This window comes from Choloepus didactylus, chromosome 3 (genome assembly GCF_015220235.1).
Source record: "Choloepus didactylus isolate mChoDid1 chromosome 3, mChoDid1.pri, whole genome shotgun sequence".
NCBI classification, from domain to species: domain Eukaryota; kingdom Metazoa; phylum Chordata; class Mammalia; order Pilosa; family Megalonychidae; genus Choloepus; species Choloepus didactylus.
In genome coordinates this window covers 201,259,606-201,281,053 of record NC_051309.1, presented here as the reverse complement: position 1 = coordinate 201,281,053, position 21,448 = coordinate 201,259,606, and the positions used below count along the sequence as shown (strand labels likewise).

Genomic DNA, 21,448 nt, shown 5'->3' with positions numbered 1-21,448 from the left:
AATATAAATACACAAAGCATAAATGCCCAGCGAACTCCAAATAGAATAAATCCAAATAAACCCACTCCGAGACACATTCTGATCAGACTCTCAAATACTGAAGAGAAGGAGCAAGTTCTGAAAGCAGCAAGAGAAAAGCAATTCACCACATACAAAGGAAGCAACATAAGACTAAGTTGTAACTACTCAGTGGCCACTATGGAGGCGAGAAGGCAGTGGCATGACATACATAAAATTCTGAGAGAGAAAAATTTCCAACCAAGAACACTTTATCCAGCAAAATTCTCCTTCAAATTTCGAGGGAGAGCTTAAATTTTTCACAGACAAACAAATCCTGAGAGACTTTGCCAATAAAAGACCTGCCCTACTTCAGATTCTAAAGGGAGCCCTACCAACAGAGAAACAACAGAAAGAAGAAAGAGATATAGAGAATTTTAACAGAAATATATAGTACCTTACATCCCAAAGCAACAGAGCACGCATTTTTTCTCTAGTGATCACGGATCTTTCTCCAGAAGGGACCATAAGCTGGGACATAAAACAAGCCTCAAGAAATTAAAAAAAAAAAAAAATTTGAATATACTCAAAGCACATTCTCCAACCACAATGGAATACAAATAGAAGTCAATAATTTTTGAACCGTAACTCCACTATTTACTTCCTACATGATATAAATTACACAAACCCTAATGACAAATCAGTGGTTTTGGACTCAATGTAAAATATGTAATTTTAGAAAACTATATAAAGGTAGGGGAATGGAAGAATATAGGAACATAGTTTATGTGTCCTACTGAAGTGGAGGTGGTATCAAAGAAAAACAAGATTGATATGGATTTAAGAGGTTAATTTTAATCCCCACAGCAAACACAAAGAAACTATCAGAGAACATAACCATAGAGATGAAATGTAGAGTTCAGGTTAAGAGAAATGGGGGAAGGGGCAATGGGGACTTAAGAAATGAGGGTGGAGTTGCTGTTTGAGGTGAAGGGAAATTTCTAGTAATGGATGGTGGGAAAGAGCATTACAACATTCTAAACGTGATTAATCCCACTAATGGAAGGCTAGGGAGGGGGTGGAATGGGAAGATTTAGGCTGTATATATGTTCCCACAACTGAAAAAAAAAAAAAAGACAGTCTAAATAGATGATTGAATGCCAAGGATGAACTTGGATGGAATTGGAAGATAGAGGACAGGTGGCTCAAAGGGACACAGCTGAGACATAAGGTAAAGGAAATACAGAATGTAAGCTTTGTATCATTGTTGAACCTCTTGTACTTAGCTGCGCTTAATGGGATTGCATAAAAGAATGTTCTCATTCATGGGAAGTGTATACGTGAATTACAGTGTATGTTCAAGGATGTGTGCAGCTAGCTCTCATAGGTTCAGAAGACAGAGCAATAGATGATGGATGATAGATAGGGAGGGAAAGAAATAGCGATGTTACAGCATGTTAAGGTTGGTGGATTGAGCTATCGGGGGAGGGGGGTCAGGGTAGGATGGAATTCTTTGTATGGGGTTAGTATTGTTTTTGCAACTGTTCCTATAACTTTGAATTTATTTCAAAATAAAATAAAAAAAAATAAATGGCAACTTGGACATAGAATGAATTAAGATATTTTTAAAAAGAACAACAAAAAAGTGGGGGAAGAGAAGGGTACAGGAAAAGCATACGCTATTGAAGTTAAGTTGGTATCAAAACAAGCATGTTCAATTTAAGCTTCATGGTAACCACAGAAATAATATATGAAAAATATGTACAGAAAAAAAATAAGGGACTCAAAATGGTACATTACAAAAAATCAAATAAATATGAAAGTAGGCATTAATGGAAGAATTCAGGGACAAAAAGGTATAGGAATACAAAGAACAAATAGCAAAATAGCAGAAGAAAATCCTGCACTGTCAGTGGTTACTTTAAATATAAATGGGTTAAACTATTCAGTCAAAATGGAGAGACTGGCAGAATGGATATAAAAGCATGACCCAACTATATGTGATCTACAAGAGACACACCATAAATTCAAAGACACAAAGAGACTGAAAGTGAAAGGACAGAATAAAATATACCATGCTCATAGTAACTAAAAGGCAGCTGGGGTAGGTGTACAAATATCCAATAAAATAGACTTTAAGGCAAAAACCATTATGAGGGGCTAAAAAAGGCATGATAAACTGATAAAAGGGTCAATTCAACAGAACATGTAACCATTATAAATATATATGCACCTAGCAGCAGAACCCCAAAATATATGAAGCAAATATTGAAAGACTGGAAGGGATAAACAGACAGTTCTATATTAATAGTAGGAGACAACAACACCCCATTTTCAATACTGTGTAGAACATCTAGACAGAATACAATAAGAAAATAGAGGACCTGTATGAGACTTTAAAACAATTAGACCAAACAGACATATACAAAACCCTTCATGCAATAACACAATGCACATACTTCTCAAATGCACATGGATCATTCTCCAAGATAGATCATATAATACATAACAAAACAAATTTCAATAAATTGAAAATATGGAAATCATGCAATGTCTCTTGTCTTGCCACAATGGAACAAAACCAGAAATAAATATCAAAGGGAAAAATGGAAAATTCACAAATACATGAAAATTAAACAACACACACTTGAACAGCCAAAGTGGCAAAGAAGTTATCACAATGGAAACTAGGAAATATCCTGAGGCAAGTAGAAAGGAAAACACAACATCCCAAAATTCGGGGATGCACCAAATTGCTGAGAGGGGAATTTTATTGCTTTAAACATTTACATTTAAAAAGAAAGCTCTCAAATCAGACCTAACTGCACAACTGGAGATCTAGAGAACAGAAGAGCAAACTACACTTTAAAGGGAGCACAAGGAAGGAAATATCAGGGATGAGAGTGGAGATAAATGAAATGGAGAATAAAAAAGCAAAAGAATCAATGAAACCAAAAGATGATTCTTGAAAAGATCAATAAATTGACAAACCTTTAGCTAGACTGACAAAGAAAAAAGAAACAAGACAAAAATAACTCAAATCAGAAATGAAAAGGGAGACATTACTACTAATCCACAGAAATAAAAAGGACTATAAGAGGATACCATAAAAAACGGTACACCAACAAATTAGATAACCTACATAAAATGGACAAATTCCTAGAAACGTACAAACTACCTTCCCTGAATCAAGCAAAAATATAAGATATCAATAGACCAATAACAAGTGAAGAGATCGAATCAGTAATGAAAAACCTCCCCCTCAAAAAAATGCTAGAACCAGATGGTTTCCCTGGTGAGTTTTATCAAATAATGCAAGAAGAATTAACACTAATCCCGCTCAAAGTCTTCCAAAAAATTAAAGAGGAGGGAAGACACCCTAACACATTCAACAAGCCCAATATCACCATAATACTAAAGCCAGATAAAGAAACCTCAAGAAAAGAAAAATGCAGATCAATATCCTTTATGAATATAGATGCAAAAATCCTCAACAGAATATTAGCAAACTGTATCAAACAGCACATTAAAATAATTATGCACCATTATCAGGTGGGATTATCCCAGGTATGCAAGGGTGATTCAATATAAGAAAATTAATCCATGTAATACCTCATATTAATAGAACAAAGGAAAACAAATCACATGATCACGTCAATTGAGGCAAAAAAGGCATATGACAAAATCCAACACCCCTTCTTAATAAAAAACACTCAGAAAATGAGGAATAGAAAGAAGCTATCTCAACATTGTAAGTGGCATATATGAAAAACCCACTGCTAACATCTACTTAATGGTGAAAGACTGAAAGCTTTCCCTCTAAGATCAGGAACAAGACAAGGATGCCCACTGTTATTCAACATTGCACTGGGAGATCTAGCTAGAACAATTAGGTAAGAAAAAGAAATTAAAGGCATAACAATTGGAAAGGCAGATGTAAAATGTTCCCTATTTGAAGACGACATGATCCTATATATAGAAAATCCTGAAAAATGCACAACATTGCTACCAGAGCTAATAAACAAATTCAAAAGTAATGGAGTACAAGATCAACACAAAAAATCATAGTGTTTCTTAATACTCATAAAGAACAATATGAGGAGGAAATCAAGGGAAAATATGCATTTTTAATAGCAACTGAAGAATCAAATATCTAAGAATAAATTTAACCAACAATGGAAAGGAATTATAAATGGAAAACTACAAAACATTGCTGAAAGAAATCAGTAATAAATGGAAGGACATTCCATGTTCATGGATTAGAAAACTAAACATTAAGATGTAAATTCTACCCAAAGCAATTTACAAATTCAATGCAATCCCAATTAAAATTCCAACAGCATTCTCTGCAGAAATGGAAAAATCCATCATCAAATTTATGTGGAAGGATTTATCACACTAATGCAATGTGTCAATAATACTGTAGAATATGGGACCTCTGTATTTTATGCATGACTCTTCTGTAAACCTACAACTTCTCTAATAAAAAAAAATTATATGGAAGGGTAAGGGGCCCCAAATAGCAAAAGCTATCTTGAAAAAAGAAGAACAATGCTTAAGACTCACACTACCCAATCTTAAAAAACTTATTACAAAACCACAGTATTTAAGCATGGTTCTGGCACAAGGACAGATACATAGACCACTAGAATCAAACTGAGAGTTCAGAAATAAACCCTCACATCTACAGCTAACTGATTTTTCACAAGGATGCCAAGTCTAATCAAATGGGAGAAAAGAATAGTCTCTTCAACAAACGGTGCTAGGAAAACTGGATGTTCATATGCAAAAGAAAAGAAGGAGGATCCCTATCTCACACCACATACAAAAATCAACTCAGAATGGATCAAAGACCTAAATATAAGCAACAGGACTATAAAAATCCTAGAATAAAATAGAAGAAAGCATCTTCAGGATCTTGTGTTAGGCAATGGTTTCTTAGCTTTTACACCAAATGCACAAGCAACAAGAGAAAAAAATAAATAGGACCTCATTAAAATTAAAAACTTTTGTGCATCACAGGACTTTATCACAAAAGTGAAAAGACAACCTTCTCAATGGCAGTAAATATCTGGAAATCAAATATCTGATAAGGGTTTAATATCCAGAATATATAAAGAAATTCTGCAACTCAGCAATAAAGAGACAACCCAAATAAAATTGGGCAAAACACCTGAATAGGCATTTCTGCAAAGAGGATATACAAATGGCTAAAAAGCAGATGAAAAGATGCTCAACATCATTATCTATTAGGAGGGAAGTGTAAATCAAAATCACAATGAGGTATCATTTCACACCCATTAAATGACTACTATTAAAAAACAGAAAATTACAAGTGTTGGATAGAATGTGGAGAAATAGGAACATTCATTTATTACTGGTGGAAATGTAAAATGGTGCAGCCACAGTGGAAGACAGTTTTGTGGTTCCTCAGAATGCTAAGTAAAGAATTACCATATGACCTGGCAACCCCACTACTAGGTATTTGCCCAGAAGAACTGAAAGCAGGGCCTTGAATGGATATTTGCACACCAATGTTCACAGCAGCATTATTCACAATTGGCAAAAGATGGAAGCAACCTGAGTGCCCATCAACTGATGAATGGATAAACAAAATGTGGTATTATTCAGCATTAAAACGGAATGAAGTTGATTCATGTGACAACAGGGATGAACCCTGAAGACATCATGTTAAGTGAAATAAGCCAGATACAGAAGGACAAATATTATATGATCTCACTGCTATGAAATAATTAGAATAAGCAAAGTCATAGAGTCAGAATCTAGAATATAGGTTACCAGGGGCTGGGCTGGGGATAGGGAATGGTGAGTGAATGCTTAAGTTATACAGAATTTCTATTTGTATTGATTGTAAAATTTTGGTAATGGATGGTAGTGATGGTAGCACATTATGAATGTAATTAACAGCATTGAATTACATATGTGAATGTGGTTAAAAGTAGAAATTTTAGGTCCCCTAAAATTCTAGTAATTTAATGTTACTAGAATAAAAAGTAAAAGAAAAAAAAAAGAGTGTACAACACAATGAACCCTATTGTAAATAACAGACCACAGTTAATAGTACAATTATAAAAACATTGTTTCATGAATTTTAACAAATGTATCTCATGAATGGAAGGTATTAAGAATAGGGTGCATGGGAACTCTATTTTATATATGTATACATGATATTTCTGTAAACCTACAACTTCTCTAACAAAAAAGTTATTAATAAAAATTTTTAATTAAAAAAATCAGAAAGGGATAAAATATTTGGTAACTACATATCTGATACTGGTTTAAAAACCAAATATATAAAGAATCAGAATATATAAAGAAAACCTACTACACAACGATAAAAAGACAAAAAAAAAAAAACAATAAAAAATGGGCAAAATAATTAATGGCTCAATGTCATTAGCCATTAGGGAAATGTAAATCAAAACCACACTGAGCTACCATTTTACACCCACTAGAACTGCTGCTTTTAAAAAAAAAAAATGGAAAATAACAAATGTTGGACAGGATGTGAACAAATAGGGGTGCTTGTTCATTTTTTATAAGAATGTAAAATGGTGCAGCAGCTGTGGAAGATAACTTGGCAGTTCTTCAGAACATTAAGTTTAGAATTACCATATGACCCAGCAATTCCACCTCTATGTATATACCCAAAAGAACTGAAAGCAGGACAGATATTTGCACACCAACGTTCATAGCAACACTATTCAGAAAAGATGGAAGCAACCCAAGTGATCATCAACCAAGGAATGGATATACAAAATGTAGTACATAAATACAATGGCATATTATTGAGTCATAAAAAAGAATGCACATTGAATGAAGTAAGCAGATACAAAAGGACAAATATTTTCTGATCTCAGTGATTTGAAATTATTAGAATAAGCAACAAATTCATAGTCAGAAACCAGAATATAGGTTACCAGGGGCTAGGTTGGGATGCGGAATGGAAAGCAAACGCTTACATTTTATAGAATTTCTTTTTGGAGTGATGGAAAATTTTGGTTGTGGATGATAGTGATGGTAGCAAACATTGTGACCATAATTAACAGCACTAAATTACATATTGGAATGTGTTTAAAGGGGAAATTTTAGGGTATTACATGTTACTAGAATAAAATTTTTTTAAAACCCAAAGGAATATACAACACAGTGAACCCTAATATAACCTATGCACTATAGTTAATAGTGTAATTATCATAACTTTATGCAATAATGTTCCATCAATATTAACAAAGTACCACAATAATATGAACTGTTAATAATAGGGAAAACCGTCAGGATGTGGAAGGTGGGAGGTATATCAAAATCCTGTATTTTCTGTAGGATTTTGCTGTAAACCTACAACTACTCTAAAGAAATAATAAATAAATGAATGAATAAATAAATAAATAAATAAATAAAATCAGTAATGCAAAGAAGTAGGAAAATATGACTCATGATTGGGAGAGAAATCAATCATTTGAAGTCAACCAAGAACTGACACAGATATTAGAATTAGTGAACAAAGACATTAAAACATTGGTTACAACTGTATTCTATATGCTCATAAATTTTAAGTACAGACATATCCAACATAAAAATACCCAAATTGAATTTCTGGATAGATGAACTTCAATGCGTGAGATTAAAAATACACTACAATCTGCATCTAAGATGGTGGCATAGAAAGGAGTGGAAGCTAGTTAATCCCCCTGGAATAACTAACAAACAACCAGGAACAACTAGTAAATAATCTGGAATTACTGTTGGGGGACAAACATGACTGTCCACTCATCATACACCAACCTGAATTGGGAGGAATGCCCAAGATCGCAGCATAAAATCTGTAAGTAAAAACTGCAGATCCAAGCTGGGAGCCCCCTCCCCCCCACAGCCTGAGCTGCAGAGCCTCGTGGAGCCAGAGAGCAGACAGAGGCTTTGGGTGAAGACCGACCTTGGAGAGCCAGAAGGTGGCTGTGGACTGGCCTTGAAGGGGGCTTTCTGTCCCTGTCTCGGCTCAGTGAGAAAGCCTCAGCCATTTTCAGTTCCCAGTGCTCTGACCCAGACAAGGGTGGAGAAAGCACAGAGAGAGACCACTGAAATGCTAATGACCTCTCCCTAGTGGGTCTATCTTACCTAAGAGGAAAGGGGTGGGGCCCAGCTCTACTACCCACCTTCCATTCAGAACCAGATCCCAGAATCTGAGGGAAAAAGCCATGGACCACACCTCCTTACACCATTAGGAGCTAGAAGCTGACAGGTGCAACCTACTAGGCAGAAAAAGCACAGTGACCTGAGGCCTCACAGAGTGTACCAATTTTCTAAGACACACCCTCAAGGAAACCGAATACTGAATAGTTCTTCCTTCTGAAACTGGAGACTATTTTGGTCTGGGAAAACCTGATTGGGGTAACCAAGGAAACCATGCCTAGACAACAGAAAACTACAACCCATACTAAGAAAAACAAAGTTTGGCCCAGTCAAAGGAACAAACTTACACTTCAGCTGAGATACAGGAATTGAAATAACTAATACTAAGTTAATTCAAAAAGTTTAGAGAAGATATGGCAAAAGAGATGAACTGTATAATGAAAACACTGGGCATACATAAGGTAGAAATTGAAAGTTCGAAAAACCAACTGGCAGAATACATGGAAATGAAAGGCACTACACAAGAGATGAAAGACACAATGGAAATATACAACAGCAGATCTCAAGAGGCAGAAGAAAACACTCAGGAACTGGAGAACAAGTCACCTGAAAGCCTACACATGGAAGAACAGATAGAGAAAAGAATAGAAAAATATGAGCAACATCTCCAGGAACTTAAGGACAAAATGAAAATCAGGAATGTACGTGTCTTTGGTGTCCCAGAAGGAGAAGAGAGAGGAAAGGGGGCAGAAGCAATAATAGAGGAAATAATCAATGAAAATTTTCCATCTCTTATGAAAGACATAAAATTACAAATATAAGAAGCACAGCATACCCCAAACAGAATAGGCCCATGCCAAGACACTTAATAACCAGATTATCAAATGTCAAAGATAAAGAAAGCATCCTGAAAGCAGCAAGAGAAAAGCGATCCATCACATACAAAGGAAGCTTGATAAGACTATGTGCGGATTTCTCGATAGAAACCATGGAGCAAGAAGGAAGTGGGGTGATATATTTAAGATACTGAAAGAGAAAAACCACAAACCAAGAATCCTATATCCAGCAAAACTGTCCTTCAAATATGAGGGAGAGCTTAAAATATTCTCAGACAAACAGACAATGACAGAGTTTGTGAACAAGACACCTACTCTACAGGAAACACTAAAGGAAGCACTGCAGACAGAAAGGAAAAGACAGGTGTGAAGGTGTGAGAGGTTTGAAAACAATTTTGGGAGATAGTAGTACAGCAATGTAAGTACACTGAACAAAGATGACTGTGAATATGGTTGAAAAAGGAAGGTTGGGACCACGTGGGACACCAGAACAAAAGACGAAGGATAAATACTAGGACTGAGTAACTCAGGGAAACCTAGGGTACTCAATGATTGTAATAGGTTTTTACATGAGGTAGAACACATGAATGTCAATATTGCAAGGTGTTAAAAATAGGGTGAGATTGGGAGGAAAATAAAATCAATGCAAACTAGAGACTATAATTTACAGAAACAGTGTCTTACGCTTCCTTTAATATAACAAAGGCAATATACCAAAGCTAAGTGTATATGGGGGTGGGGAATAGGGGAAGGATATGGGACTCCTGGCATTGGTGATTTTGTCTGACTCTTTATTCTACTTAAGGTTAATGCTATCTTTCTTTTGTTGCTTTCCAGCTGTCATTTCTTTTTGTTGTTGTTGCTTTTTTTTCTCTCTTTTCTTTTTCTTTTGTCTCTCTGCCTTCTTTGATTCTTCCTCCTCTTTTGTGGAAGAAATGGAGATATCCTTACATAGATAGTGGCAATGGTGCTGAATACATAACTACCTGACTATACAGGGAACCAACGATTGTTTACTTAGGACGGAATGTATGGTGTGTGAACAAAACCATCTTAAAATAAAGGGATTGATAAAGAAAACTTGAGGGCACTATATTGAGTGAAATAAGACAGACACATAAAGGCAAATATGGCAGGGTCTCACTGATATGAACTAATTATAATATGTAAACTCATAGACATGAAATGTAAGTCACCAGGATACAGAATGAGGCTAAAGAATGGGGAGCGCTTGCTTATTATGAGCAGAATGTTCAACTAGGGTGAACTTAAATATTTGGAAATGGACAGGGGTGATGGTAGCATACTGTGAGAATAACTAACAGTTCTGAATGGTGTGTGAAGGTGGTGGAAAGGGTAAGCTCAGAGTCATGTATGTCACCAAAAGGAAAGTTGGAGGTTAAAAGATGGGAATGTATAAAACAGTGAATCTTGTGGTGGACAATGTCCGTGATTATCTGTACAAATATTAGAAATCTCTCTCACGATCTAGAACAAATGTATGACACTATAACTACAAGTTAATAATACAGGGGCATATAAGAAAAAAATATATACCTATTGTAAACTATACACTATAGTTAGTAGTTTTTTAACATTCTTTCATCAACAGTTACAAAGGTACTATACCAAGACTGTGAATCAATAATGGAGGGGGCTGGTTAGGGGTATGGGAGGATTTGAGTTTCCTTTTTCTGTCTTTATTTCTTTTCTGGAGTAATGAAATTGTTCTAAAAATTGAAAACAAGATCAATTGTGTTGATGGATGCACAGCTGTATGATGGTATCGTGGGCAACCGATTGTAGACTATGGATCTTTGGATAGCTGTACGGTATGCGAACAATCTCAATAAAAAACATATTAAAAAACGCACTAGATGACATTAACAGCAGATTGGACATTTCAGAATAGATCAATGACTTGAAGAGACAGCAATAAAACCACCCAAAACAACATATAGAGAAGGAACAAATAAAATTTTTAAAAGTGAACTAAAAGAATCAATAAACTGGAACCTAAGATGGCGGTTAGGTGAGACAGGGCAAAAGAACGCCTCTGTGAAAAATACTAGATAAAAACCAGAAGGTAACCCAGAATACCGGTTTCAGTGATGCACCAGTTGGACAAGGTCTGCTAGAACCACAGGGACCATGCACTTGGTGAAACCGGGAGTCTGCATTCTGAAACGAGTGAGTAAGCTGGCTGAAAGACCCGCAGCCATGCTGTAGTGTGGGGAAGCCGGGAGTTGGCGTTTGGAGACGGACTGGTTCTTTAAAAGAAAAAAAAAGGGAAAAACCCAGGAGTGGTTACAGTTGTGATGGTGGGAACCAAGCAGTGAAGCATGGCAGGAGCGGGCTGAGCCAACCTCTCGGTGTTTGGCATGGAGGATAGCCCGCTGCAGATTCCCTCAGGGCCAGGGGAGCGGAGGGGAGAGCCAAAAGGAGAAAGAAACCCTGCTGCTTGCAGCTGGCTTCCCGGCGGGCTAGAGACACTGCTGCCTGGGGCTGTGCCCACAGCCCAGAGCCGTGCCAGTTGTCCTCGAGCTGGGAAGGAGGAATTGTGTGAAAAGGAGGGGGGGAGTTGAGATGCCCCATTCAGCCATCTTTGCACCAGGCTGAGAGCACGCTTGCATGGCCTGGCGGCCTGGGGCTTCCCTTGAGGGATGGCGCACACTTGTGACGTAGCACAGCCTTCCCTCAGCAGAGGTCCTGGAAGATCACAGCTGAGAAGGGGGGCCTGCTCGGAAAACCCAGGGATGCTACATCAATGCTGGTGGTTTGTGGGTCAGCGACAGGGAAAATCTGGGGCAAAACTGAAATGAAGGCTTAGACTCTTGCAGCAGCCTTGAATCTCCAGGAACACCTAGGGGGTTTGAATATTAAAGCTGCCCTGCCTCCCTAACCCCCCAGACACACACCCCACATTCAAGGTGGACAGCTCCAACAACACACCCAAACTGCGTTCAACAACTGAATCCCACAAGAATCATTTCCCCACACACCACAAAGACAAAGTTGAGGAGAACTGACTTGAGGGGTATAGGTGACTTGCAGACGCCATCTGCTGGTTAGTTAGAGAAAGCGTACGCCACCAACTTGTATTTCTGAAAAATTAGATTGGTATTTTTTTACAACTTGAAAGAACCCTATCAAGCAAAGCAAATGCCAAGAGGCCAAAAACAACAGAAAATCTCAATGCATATGATAAAACCAGACAATATGGAGAACCCAATCCCAAATACCCAAATCAAAATATCAGAAGAGACACAGTACTTGGTACACTTAATCAAAGAACTACAATTGAGGAACGAAAACATGGCACTGGATATAAACGACATGAAGAAGACCATGGCACAGGATATAAGGGACATAAAGAAGACCCTAGAAGAGCATAAAGAAGAAATTGCAAGAGTAAATAAAAAAATAGAAAAACTTATGGAAATAAAAGAAACTGTTGGCCAAATTAAAAAGAATCTGGATACTCATAATACAAGATTAGAGGAAGCTGAACAACGATTCAGTGTCCTAGAAGTCCACAGAACAGAAAATGAAAGAACAAAAGAAAGAATGGAGAAAAAAATTGAAAAAATCGAAATGGATCTCAGGGACATGATAGATAAAATAAAACGTCCAAATTTAAAACTCATTGGTGTCTCAGAAGGGGAAGAGAAGTGTAAAGGTCTAGAAAGAGTATTCAAAGAAATTGTTGGGGAAAACTTCCCAAACCTTCTACACAATATAAATACACAAAGCATAAATGCCCAGCGAACTCTGAATAGAATAAATCCAAATAAACCCACTCCGAGACATATTCTGATCAGACTCTCAAATACTGAAGAGAAAGAGCAAGTTCTGAAAGCAGCAAGAGAAAAGCAATTCACCACGTACAAAGGAAACAACATAAGACTAAGTTGTGACTACTCAGTGGCCACCATGGAGGCAAGAAGGCAGTAGCATGACGTATTTAAAATTCTTAGAGAAAAATTTCCAAACAAGAATACTTTATCCAGCAAAACTCTCCTTCAAATTTGGGGGAGAGCTTAAATTTTTCACAAACAAATGCTGAGAGATTTTGCCAATAAAAGACCTGCCCTACTTCAGATACTAAAGGAGCCCTACCAACAGAGAAACAAAGAAAGGAGAAAGAGATACAGAGAATTTTAACAGACATATATAGAACCTTACATCCCAAATCACCAGGACACTCATTTTTCTCTAGTGATCACGGATCTTTCTCCAGAATGGACTATATGCTGGGACATAAAACAAGCCTTGATAAATTAAAAAAAAAAAAAAAAAAAAAAAATTGAATATATTCAAAGCACATACTCTGACCACAATGGAATGCAACTAGAAGTAAATAATTTTTGAATTGTAACTCCACTATTTACTTCTTACATGATATAAAATACACAAACTCTAATGACAAATCAGTGGTTTTGAACTCAATGTAAAATATGTAATTTTTGACAAGACCTATATAAAGGTGGGGGGAATGGAGGGAGTATAAAACATAGTTCATGTGTCTTAGTTGAAGTTAAGTTGGTATCAAAGAAAAACAAGATTGTTATGGATTTAAGAGTTTAATTTTTAAGCCCCACAGTAAACACAAAGAAATTATCAGGAGAATATGACCATAGAGATGAAAAAGTACAGTATGGGTTAAAAGAAATGGGGGAAGGGGCAATGGGGAGTTTAAGAATGAGTATAGGGTTGCTGTTTGAGGTGAAGGGGAAATTCTAGTAATGGAAGGTGGGAAGGAGGGATAGCATTACAACATTCTAAATGTGATTATATCCCACTAATGGAATGCTAGGGAGGGGGTGGAAACGGGAAGATTTAGGCTGTATATATGTTCCACAATTGAGAAAAAAAAAAAAGTCTAAATAGATGACAATTGAATGCCAAGGATGACGCTGGATGGGATCTGAGGATGGAGGACAAGAGGCTCAAAGGGACACAGCTGAGACATAAGGAAAAGGAAATATAGAATGTAAGCTTTGTATCAATGTTGAATCTCCTGTACTTCTTAGCTGCGTTTAATGGGATTGCATAAAAGAATGTTCCTGTTCATGAGAATTGTATATGTGATTATAGTGTTTGTTCAAGGATATGTGCAGCTAGCTCTCATCTGTTCAGAAGACAGAGCACTAGTAATGGATGATAGGGAGGGAGGGGAGTGGAAGGAGAGAAAGAAATAGCAGTGTGACAGCATGTTAAAGTTGGTGGACCTGGGGTTTGGGGAGAGGGGATCAGGGTATGCAGGAGTTCTGTGTATGGGGTTTGGTATTGTTTTTGCAACTGTTCCTATAACTTTGAATTTATTTCAAAATAAAATTTAAAAAAAAGGAATCAATAAACTGTAGGACAACTGCAATAGAACTCATCCACATGTAACTGGGGTCCTTGAAGAAGAGAAGAGACAAGACAACTTGCCCAAATGAGGGTAAAAAAGAAAAATTAAAAGCAGCCAGAGGAAAAAAGTTTACATTAAGTATGAAAGAAAAAGGTAAGTATGACAGGAGATTTCTCATCAGAAACATTCAAGAAAGGCAAGGCAAGATACATGTTTGATAATTATTTTCAGAATGATCTTTAGCAAATCCAGGGACATTTCTTACTTATGTTTAATCAGTTCAGAAAATAGGAACAACAGAGCTTTAATGTAAAGAGAGAAAAGTATCTACTTCCATAAGATTTAGGATGAAAGAAAAATTACTGAGCCACAGATCAAATTAAATTGATATCCATTTATGTATTATGTATTATTATTCCAGATGAAAAGTAGTTTGCATACAATTTTATATAAATTTTGTAATCTATGCATAGAAATAGAGCTGCTTATTTTCAAACAACCAAGGTTTCATACCCAATATAATAAAACATTTTTCCTCTATTTGGACATGCCCATTTGCAAAACTGACCACTGTTCTTCTGTCCCACAGTCCTACTGCCTTTTAAAATCACTACAGCAAAATTGTTGAAGCCTACATGCCTAAAAAATAAAAACAAATTAATTAATAAGGTGATTGCCATTTAATTTCTGTTGCTTGAAGTCCAAACTAATGTGGCTTTTCATTACTACCAGCTTTCTTTAAAGTATGTTGATATTGTTTTAAAGATTTATAAGGGTTCCTCTTTCATTCGCATGTAGGCATTCCCTACATAAGTGAACAGGTTTCATCGTAAGTTAAATACTGTATAAAGTGAGTGTACAAGGCACATGCCAGTATATTTTAGTTTTTATGTTTGCCATTTAATAAAGTAAACAGTTTTCTCCTATCCTTTTACTCTCTCTCCTGTAGGTATTCATCCATTCTCTCCCCTCCACTCCTCCACCCCATTCATCCACTTCACTCCCATTTGATGACAACCATAGTGGCTTCTTGATCAGCCCAAAATTACTACCACTACTTTCTTAGTAACGAGATATTTGGGTATGGTGGGAATATGGCTAAGGGTTAGGATATAACTTGTTTATTTAAAGTAACATTGTTGATCAGGCCAAATTGATGGAAGTCTCACAGCTAGTTTAGAGAAATGTGAGTCAGATGCAGAAAACTAAAGCTCATCTTGCAAGAGGCTGAGAGGATCTACAGAAAGAGGCTGAAATCTCATATCAAAAAGGTAAATAGTATCACAATGCAAAACATCCATCTGCCATTGCCTCAATATTACAAATAGAACAAAATAAAATAAAATTAGATGACAAGTAAATTCTCTAAGATAACCAAATAGGAGAAAGGGTGGGGAAAAAATTCAAAATGGATTATTTTACCTTATAATTTAGTTTTGGTGCATCATAGAAATCAGCCGAGTGTGGAAGCTGTTTACCTATGGTAACATTTGCATAGCTAAGGAAGGAAAAATAGTAATGGTGTCATCAGAGTCATAAACTTTTAATTTCATCGTATTTTCTTAAGTTCAAAGCAAATGATATGACGGTGTTAAAAATATCTTACCCATATCCAGTTCCCTTCTTTCCTGGGTTTGTGTATAAATTCTTTCCAGGTGCCTGATATTTTTCTCTGGGTTTGGACTGTGCACTGAAGAATGGGACTGGACCACCTATTGTTCCATAGTAGCTTCCTAATCCACAGCTTAAATGTATTGTTTTTTGTTGTTGTTAAAAAGAGCAAAACATATGCAATGAAATTGACTTGTCTGACTATAGTAAGAGAAAAACAATTTCTGTTATTTTAAATCTAACTTTATTTTCCGTTTTTCGAAGTAACAAATTTTGAGATAAGAGATTTTTTTCATCTTTTATGCTTATTTAAAATGTTCCATATAAAAAAAATTTCATAATTCTCTAGAAAGATAGAAGAGTTTCCATTACTCAGTAAATTATAAGAACAGACCCGTTTGTGTTTTTAGATGACTTTCTAGGCACCTTATGGCAAGTTAGCTAATAAATGGCTAATTTCTTCTGACCATCTACTCACTAGAAACTACATTCTCCACACTAATGCAAGGTGTTAATAATAGGGTGGTATTTGGGAACTCTGTATTTTAGGCTTGATTTTTTTGTAAACCTACAACTTCTCTAATAAAAAATAAAAAAAATAAAAAAAACATAAAAACATTGTGTCCACTACTGATGGCAAAGTAAGTCCCTTGGAATTTCAGCGATAATTTTCTTCTTTTGGGTTTACATTTATTACTTTACTGTAGGAAAAAAAAACAAATGCTTTCTTTTCTGCAATTTTAATATCAAATTTTCTGGGCCCACAGTATCTATGTAATCATTAAGCTGTTTATCATCCCATACTTTTTTATGCATTTGTTTTTGTTTTTATTGTTGTTTGTTTTTAATTAATAGGTTTTCCTTCTTAGAGCAGTTTTAGGTTTACAGAAAGATTGAGTAGAAAGTCAGAGTTCCCCTATACTCTGTCTCCTCAAACACAGTTTCCCCTATTGTTAATAGCTTGCATTAGTGTGATACATTTCTTAAAATTGATGAACCAATATTGATATATTAGTATTAACTTATGTGCATAGTCTACATTAGGGTTCTATCTATGTTTTACAGTTCTGTGGGTTTTGACAAATGCATATTGTCATATATCCACCATTACAGTACTGTACACAACAGTTTCACTGTCTCTATAGTTTTGACTTTCCTGCAATATCATGCAGTTGGAATCATACAATATGTAGTCTTCCCAGGCTGGCTTATTTTACTTCAGCACTTTATTTTAATGAATGTTTTCTTTAAAATTTTCTTAAAAAAAAGAGAAACTAATACTAGTAACAGTCATAGTCTCTAATTTCCAAGTTGTCATTGAAGTAAACAAGTTTTAATCATCATAAAATGGTTTATAAGACATATGAAAACTTATAATCAAAATTTGATACTGTTTACACGTTTGAGTTAAATTTTTCAGAAACTTGGAAGACATCAACATTGATTTCTTTTTACCTCTAGTCAACAAAGGTTCACCAGGAAAACATACTCATTTTCAATAATTGCTATTTATGAGCATATGTTGTAAAGTCTAAACTACACTAAGGAAAAAGCCATGATATTGCAAAGAAAAGGACAATTATGCAGTGGAATAATTTTACTAGAATGTGATTTAATGTAAGCATTAAAAATTATTACATTTATACTAATTGCCTATGGTTCCATAATTTGGTGTTGAATAAGTACCCTTATGAGGGTTTCTTATTTATGCCACCAACTCTTTTTGGAAACAATTTTTGTATCCCACTAATATACAGATGTTTTCCACACATCTGTGAGGTTTAAAAAACTAAAAACTAGTCTAATTGTAAAACTGTCATATTTCTTGGCTGACGAATGTAAGTGTATTATAAACTAAAGTATCAAGGCAACAATTCCCAATTACTACAAGAGGCCAAGGTCCATCACTGGTAGGGGCAAAAGGGTGAAAAATATGAAAAATTTTTTAAAAGGCAAAATACAGATATTACATGAAAAAGAAATGAAGCAGTGACAAGAAGAAAATGAAATGCGTGGTTAACTTTATATCGAAAGAGAAAATGAAGAATCATGAGAAACAGTAATAATAAAATTTAATTCAAACCTATCTGAAGTGTGAAAAAGTACAAAAAGAATGACAACCGAATAGAAGAAATTCCTCCATAGTAAAAACAGTAATTTTGACTAATGGAGAAGATTGCCCGTCAGAATTAAAAGGAAGACTAAATTATTGAATTGCAGTTTAATCTCAAGAAAATACAGCAAATAAGCATAAAATCAGGCTTCAACCAGTCCTCCTTTAATAAATCTAATTGACAAAGTCAGTTACTGAGTGTGAATGAACATCATATTATAAAACTCAGCTACATAACATATAGAAAATAGCTTGTTATTTGTTAAATATTTGTTAAATTAGTGATTTAAAGATAAAGAAAAATCAACCTTCACATTGACAACTGTCATCACTAAAATATTGATAAGCCCCATGAATGTATCTTCACATTTATTTTAAAAATAATGTTCTCTGACAAATTCTTTACTTCATTAAAAAAGTTTCCCCTAATTCTATACTTTTTTATGTATACTTTTTAAAAGTTTTAAATAAAGCAGGGAAAAAAAAGTAAATGATACAGATATGATGGCCAAGGCAATTTTTCCCCCAAACTGATTCTTACAAGGTTTTTGAACAAATATATTTCCATTATTTATTTGATCTTTATTACATAAATTAATAGAGAACAGTGAAACACATAATCCAAAAATTAATGTGATGAGAATCTACTTAAAATACTGTCAGCCTAAGTTAACCAATATATCTGTCTCCACCTAAGATAAAATGTCCAAAGAATCATATTTTTAAATGAATCTTACATAATCAGTCCAATGAAAAAACAAACATTTAATTTAGGCAAGAGAAGAGAAAGGCACAGGAAATCTAATTAAGACTTTCCTTCTAACACTTACGGCTTTCTATCTCCACTACTAGGGAGGAAGGCTTTGCTTAGATTTTTTTTGGCTTCTTCCATCATATGCCGTCTCCTCACTTGATTCAGATTTACATAGCCTTCACCTTCAAAAATCCTTACAAAATGGGGATCAAAATAACCTGGCTGGAGATTTGACATTTCTTTGGATCCCCCAGGTAGCATCTGTCTATTTTTGCTCGCAGCCTCATTAAAGGGTCCTTTAAAAATAAATTAGGAATATCACACTTTTGAGCTTTCTAGTAATCAAAAGACATGAAAAATAACTTGTCAAGTTTCAAAATGTGACTTGGGCCAATTATGAGTTTTGAACTATTTCAAAATGTTTACTGAAAGCTCTGTGTTAAAAGCAATATTGACAATAAGATCACTGTTTTCATTAAAACATTTTAACCTTTAGATTAAGGTCCTGGGAACAGGCTCTGAATTTTACAGCTAGAAGAAACCTTAAAGGTCCTCTATGCCAATGCTAACCCATCCATATCGTAGAAAATACTCTTTGTGTGAGATTTCAGAGGTGTAAGGTGTGTGTATGCATGCATTGGTGGAAGGGAAGGGTGTTCCATACTCAAATTGGAGCAATTCCTCTCCTAGATATATAATTTAAGCCAAATGAGTGCCTATGTTCTCTAAAAGACATGAACCAAAATGTTCATAGCAGCTTCATTCACAATAGTAAAAACAAGAAATGACCCAAATGTCCATCAGTAGGAGAAAAGATAAATAAATGCTGGTAAATTTATACAATGAAATATTAGTATACCAATAAATTTTAAAAAAAGAAAAGAAAGGCATATTCATAAATATTTAAAATTTCCTTTATAATTTGGATCTAGGAGAGCTCAATTTGGGGAGCCCTTCAGTAATGTGAAGACTTTTTTGAAGTGCTAACAACCCTTAATTCAACAGGTTATTTAAATGTGAATTTGTATCACTAATTTTTTTTTTAAACATTCACATGGTTCCAAATCCAATAATATAAACATTTTTACAGTAAGTCTTCCTCACACTCAGCCACCCATTCCACTTTGCCTAGGCAACCAATGATATTAACTTTGTTTTCCAGAGAATGTTTCTAAATACATCCTTTTTCAGTTTAAATGTTAGCATACCATATACACTATTCTACACCTTGCATTTTAATTTAACAGCATATCTTGGAAATAGTTCCGTATCAGTGTATTCTTTTTATTGTTACATAGTAAACACTGGATAGCCAGAATTTAACAGATATTTTAAATGCTTCTTTACTTTAGCCCCCCCCTTTTTTATTATTATTATTATTATTTATGACTTTTCTAAAACTCCCTGGGCTATTGATTTCACATTTCCTTTTCAGGGAAAGGGATAATGGATAGTATTCTTGAATGCAAATATCAATGCAGTTTGCATAATGGAGTGTCCCATCTACCAAAAAAAGCTAAAACAAACAATATATTCTGGGAGAAAACTGCAATGCATCTTCGGAAAGAAGTAAAACTACTTATGAGGACAATACAAAAGGGCAGCTCATTAAATGAGCTTCCTGCTCTTACAAAATTAGGTTCTCTCAACTCTAATCTACAAAAATGTCACAAGTTTAATCAAACACAGAACTAATGCTTTAAAATATAGACCATTAAAAATACCATTTAACTTAAATATTAAATCCAAAATCTCATATAGAAAATATCCATTATTAGGCTGTTAAGAAAACCAAAAGCACTTACGATTAAATGGCGACACATATTTATCACCAACAGTAATATATTCCATCTCACTGAAGAGGCCAATCCTCTCCATATCAGATTTTCCTCCTTCGGCAGGCATTGTTGCTTCTCCTGTTGGTCTCTGTAACCTCAGAAGCTTCCTTAGGGTTACTTCTTTTATTGCGAAATCCTACTTTACATTAAAAAATACGGGGGTGGGGGGCGGGGGTGGTGGTTCAGGGGAAAAGTAATGACTAAATTACAGTCAAAATTACTTTTAGTCTGAGAGTTCTCACATTCACTATAAATCATTGGTAGCAAACTACAGTATGTGGGAAAAGAACCTTCTCTGTGCGGCTGGAGAATAAGATTCAAAATTATCATCGTGAACCCTCCCCTAATCCTCCATGTGAAGTGCCTAAAAATTACGAAGGAATATATGTGGCAGGATCTGTTGCATTGCCATTCATGCTTGGAAATGATAAAATTATTACTGTATAGTGTAGTATAAGTATTTTATAAACATCCTTTTGAGAATAAGATAGACTTCAAAATCCTAAATCCAAAAGACAGTCATTTTCACAGTTTAGATAAAATGATTTTAACATATTGCATTATCCCTGATATCAAAAATTACTTGATTCAAACCTAGCTTTTCAGGATGTTACAGTTCTTGAGTTTTTTCCAAGTTTAAATGAATATAAGAAATGTACCGCTGGCAAAATTAGTTCATAAAGTGGAAGGAGGAGCAGACAAAGGTTTAGGCAAGATAAAAACAAGAACAAAACAAAATAAAAAAACACATATGGCAAGTCCCTTTCTAAAGGTAAGGATAAAGGGCTGTGG

At 35.2% G+C, this 21,448-nt stretch overlaps 1 protein-coding gene across 5 annotated transcripts in view; it reads right to left on the bottom strand.

The window, feature by feature from the left end:
* The window catches only part of C3H4orf47 (chromosome 3 C4orf47 homolog), a 49,625-nt gene that overhangs the window by 27,678 nt on the left and 499 nt on the right, over nucleotides 1-21,448 (bottom strand). For 3 of the 5 annotated variants that reach the window (XM_037831122.1, XM_037831121.1, XM_037831124.1), the window contains exons 2-5: nucleotides 20,624-20,792; nucleotides 18,895-19,114; nucleotides 15,947-16,084; nucleotides 15,763-15,838 (exon numbers count right to left, since the gene is read on the bottom strand). In XM_037831122.1, the coding sequence (XP_037687050.1) occupies nucleotides 15,763-15,838; nucleotides 15,947-16,084; nucleotides 18,895-19,114; nucleotides 20,624-20,723 (534 nt within the window). In that variant the 5' untranslated portion in view covers nucleotides 20,724-20,792. Of the gene's footprint in view, nucleotides 1-15,762; nucleotides 15,839-15,946; nucleotides 16,085-18,894; nucleotides 19,115-20,623; nucleotides 20,793-21,448 lie in introns of those variants that run through there. The other 2 variants (XM_037831123.1, XM_037831126.1) reach the window with 2 other exon arrangements.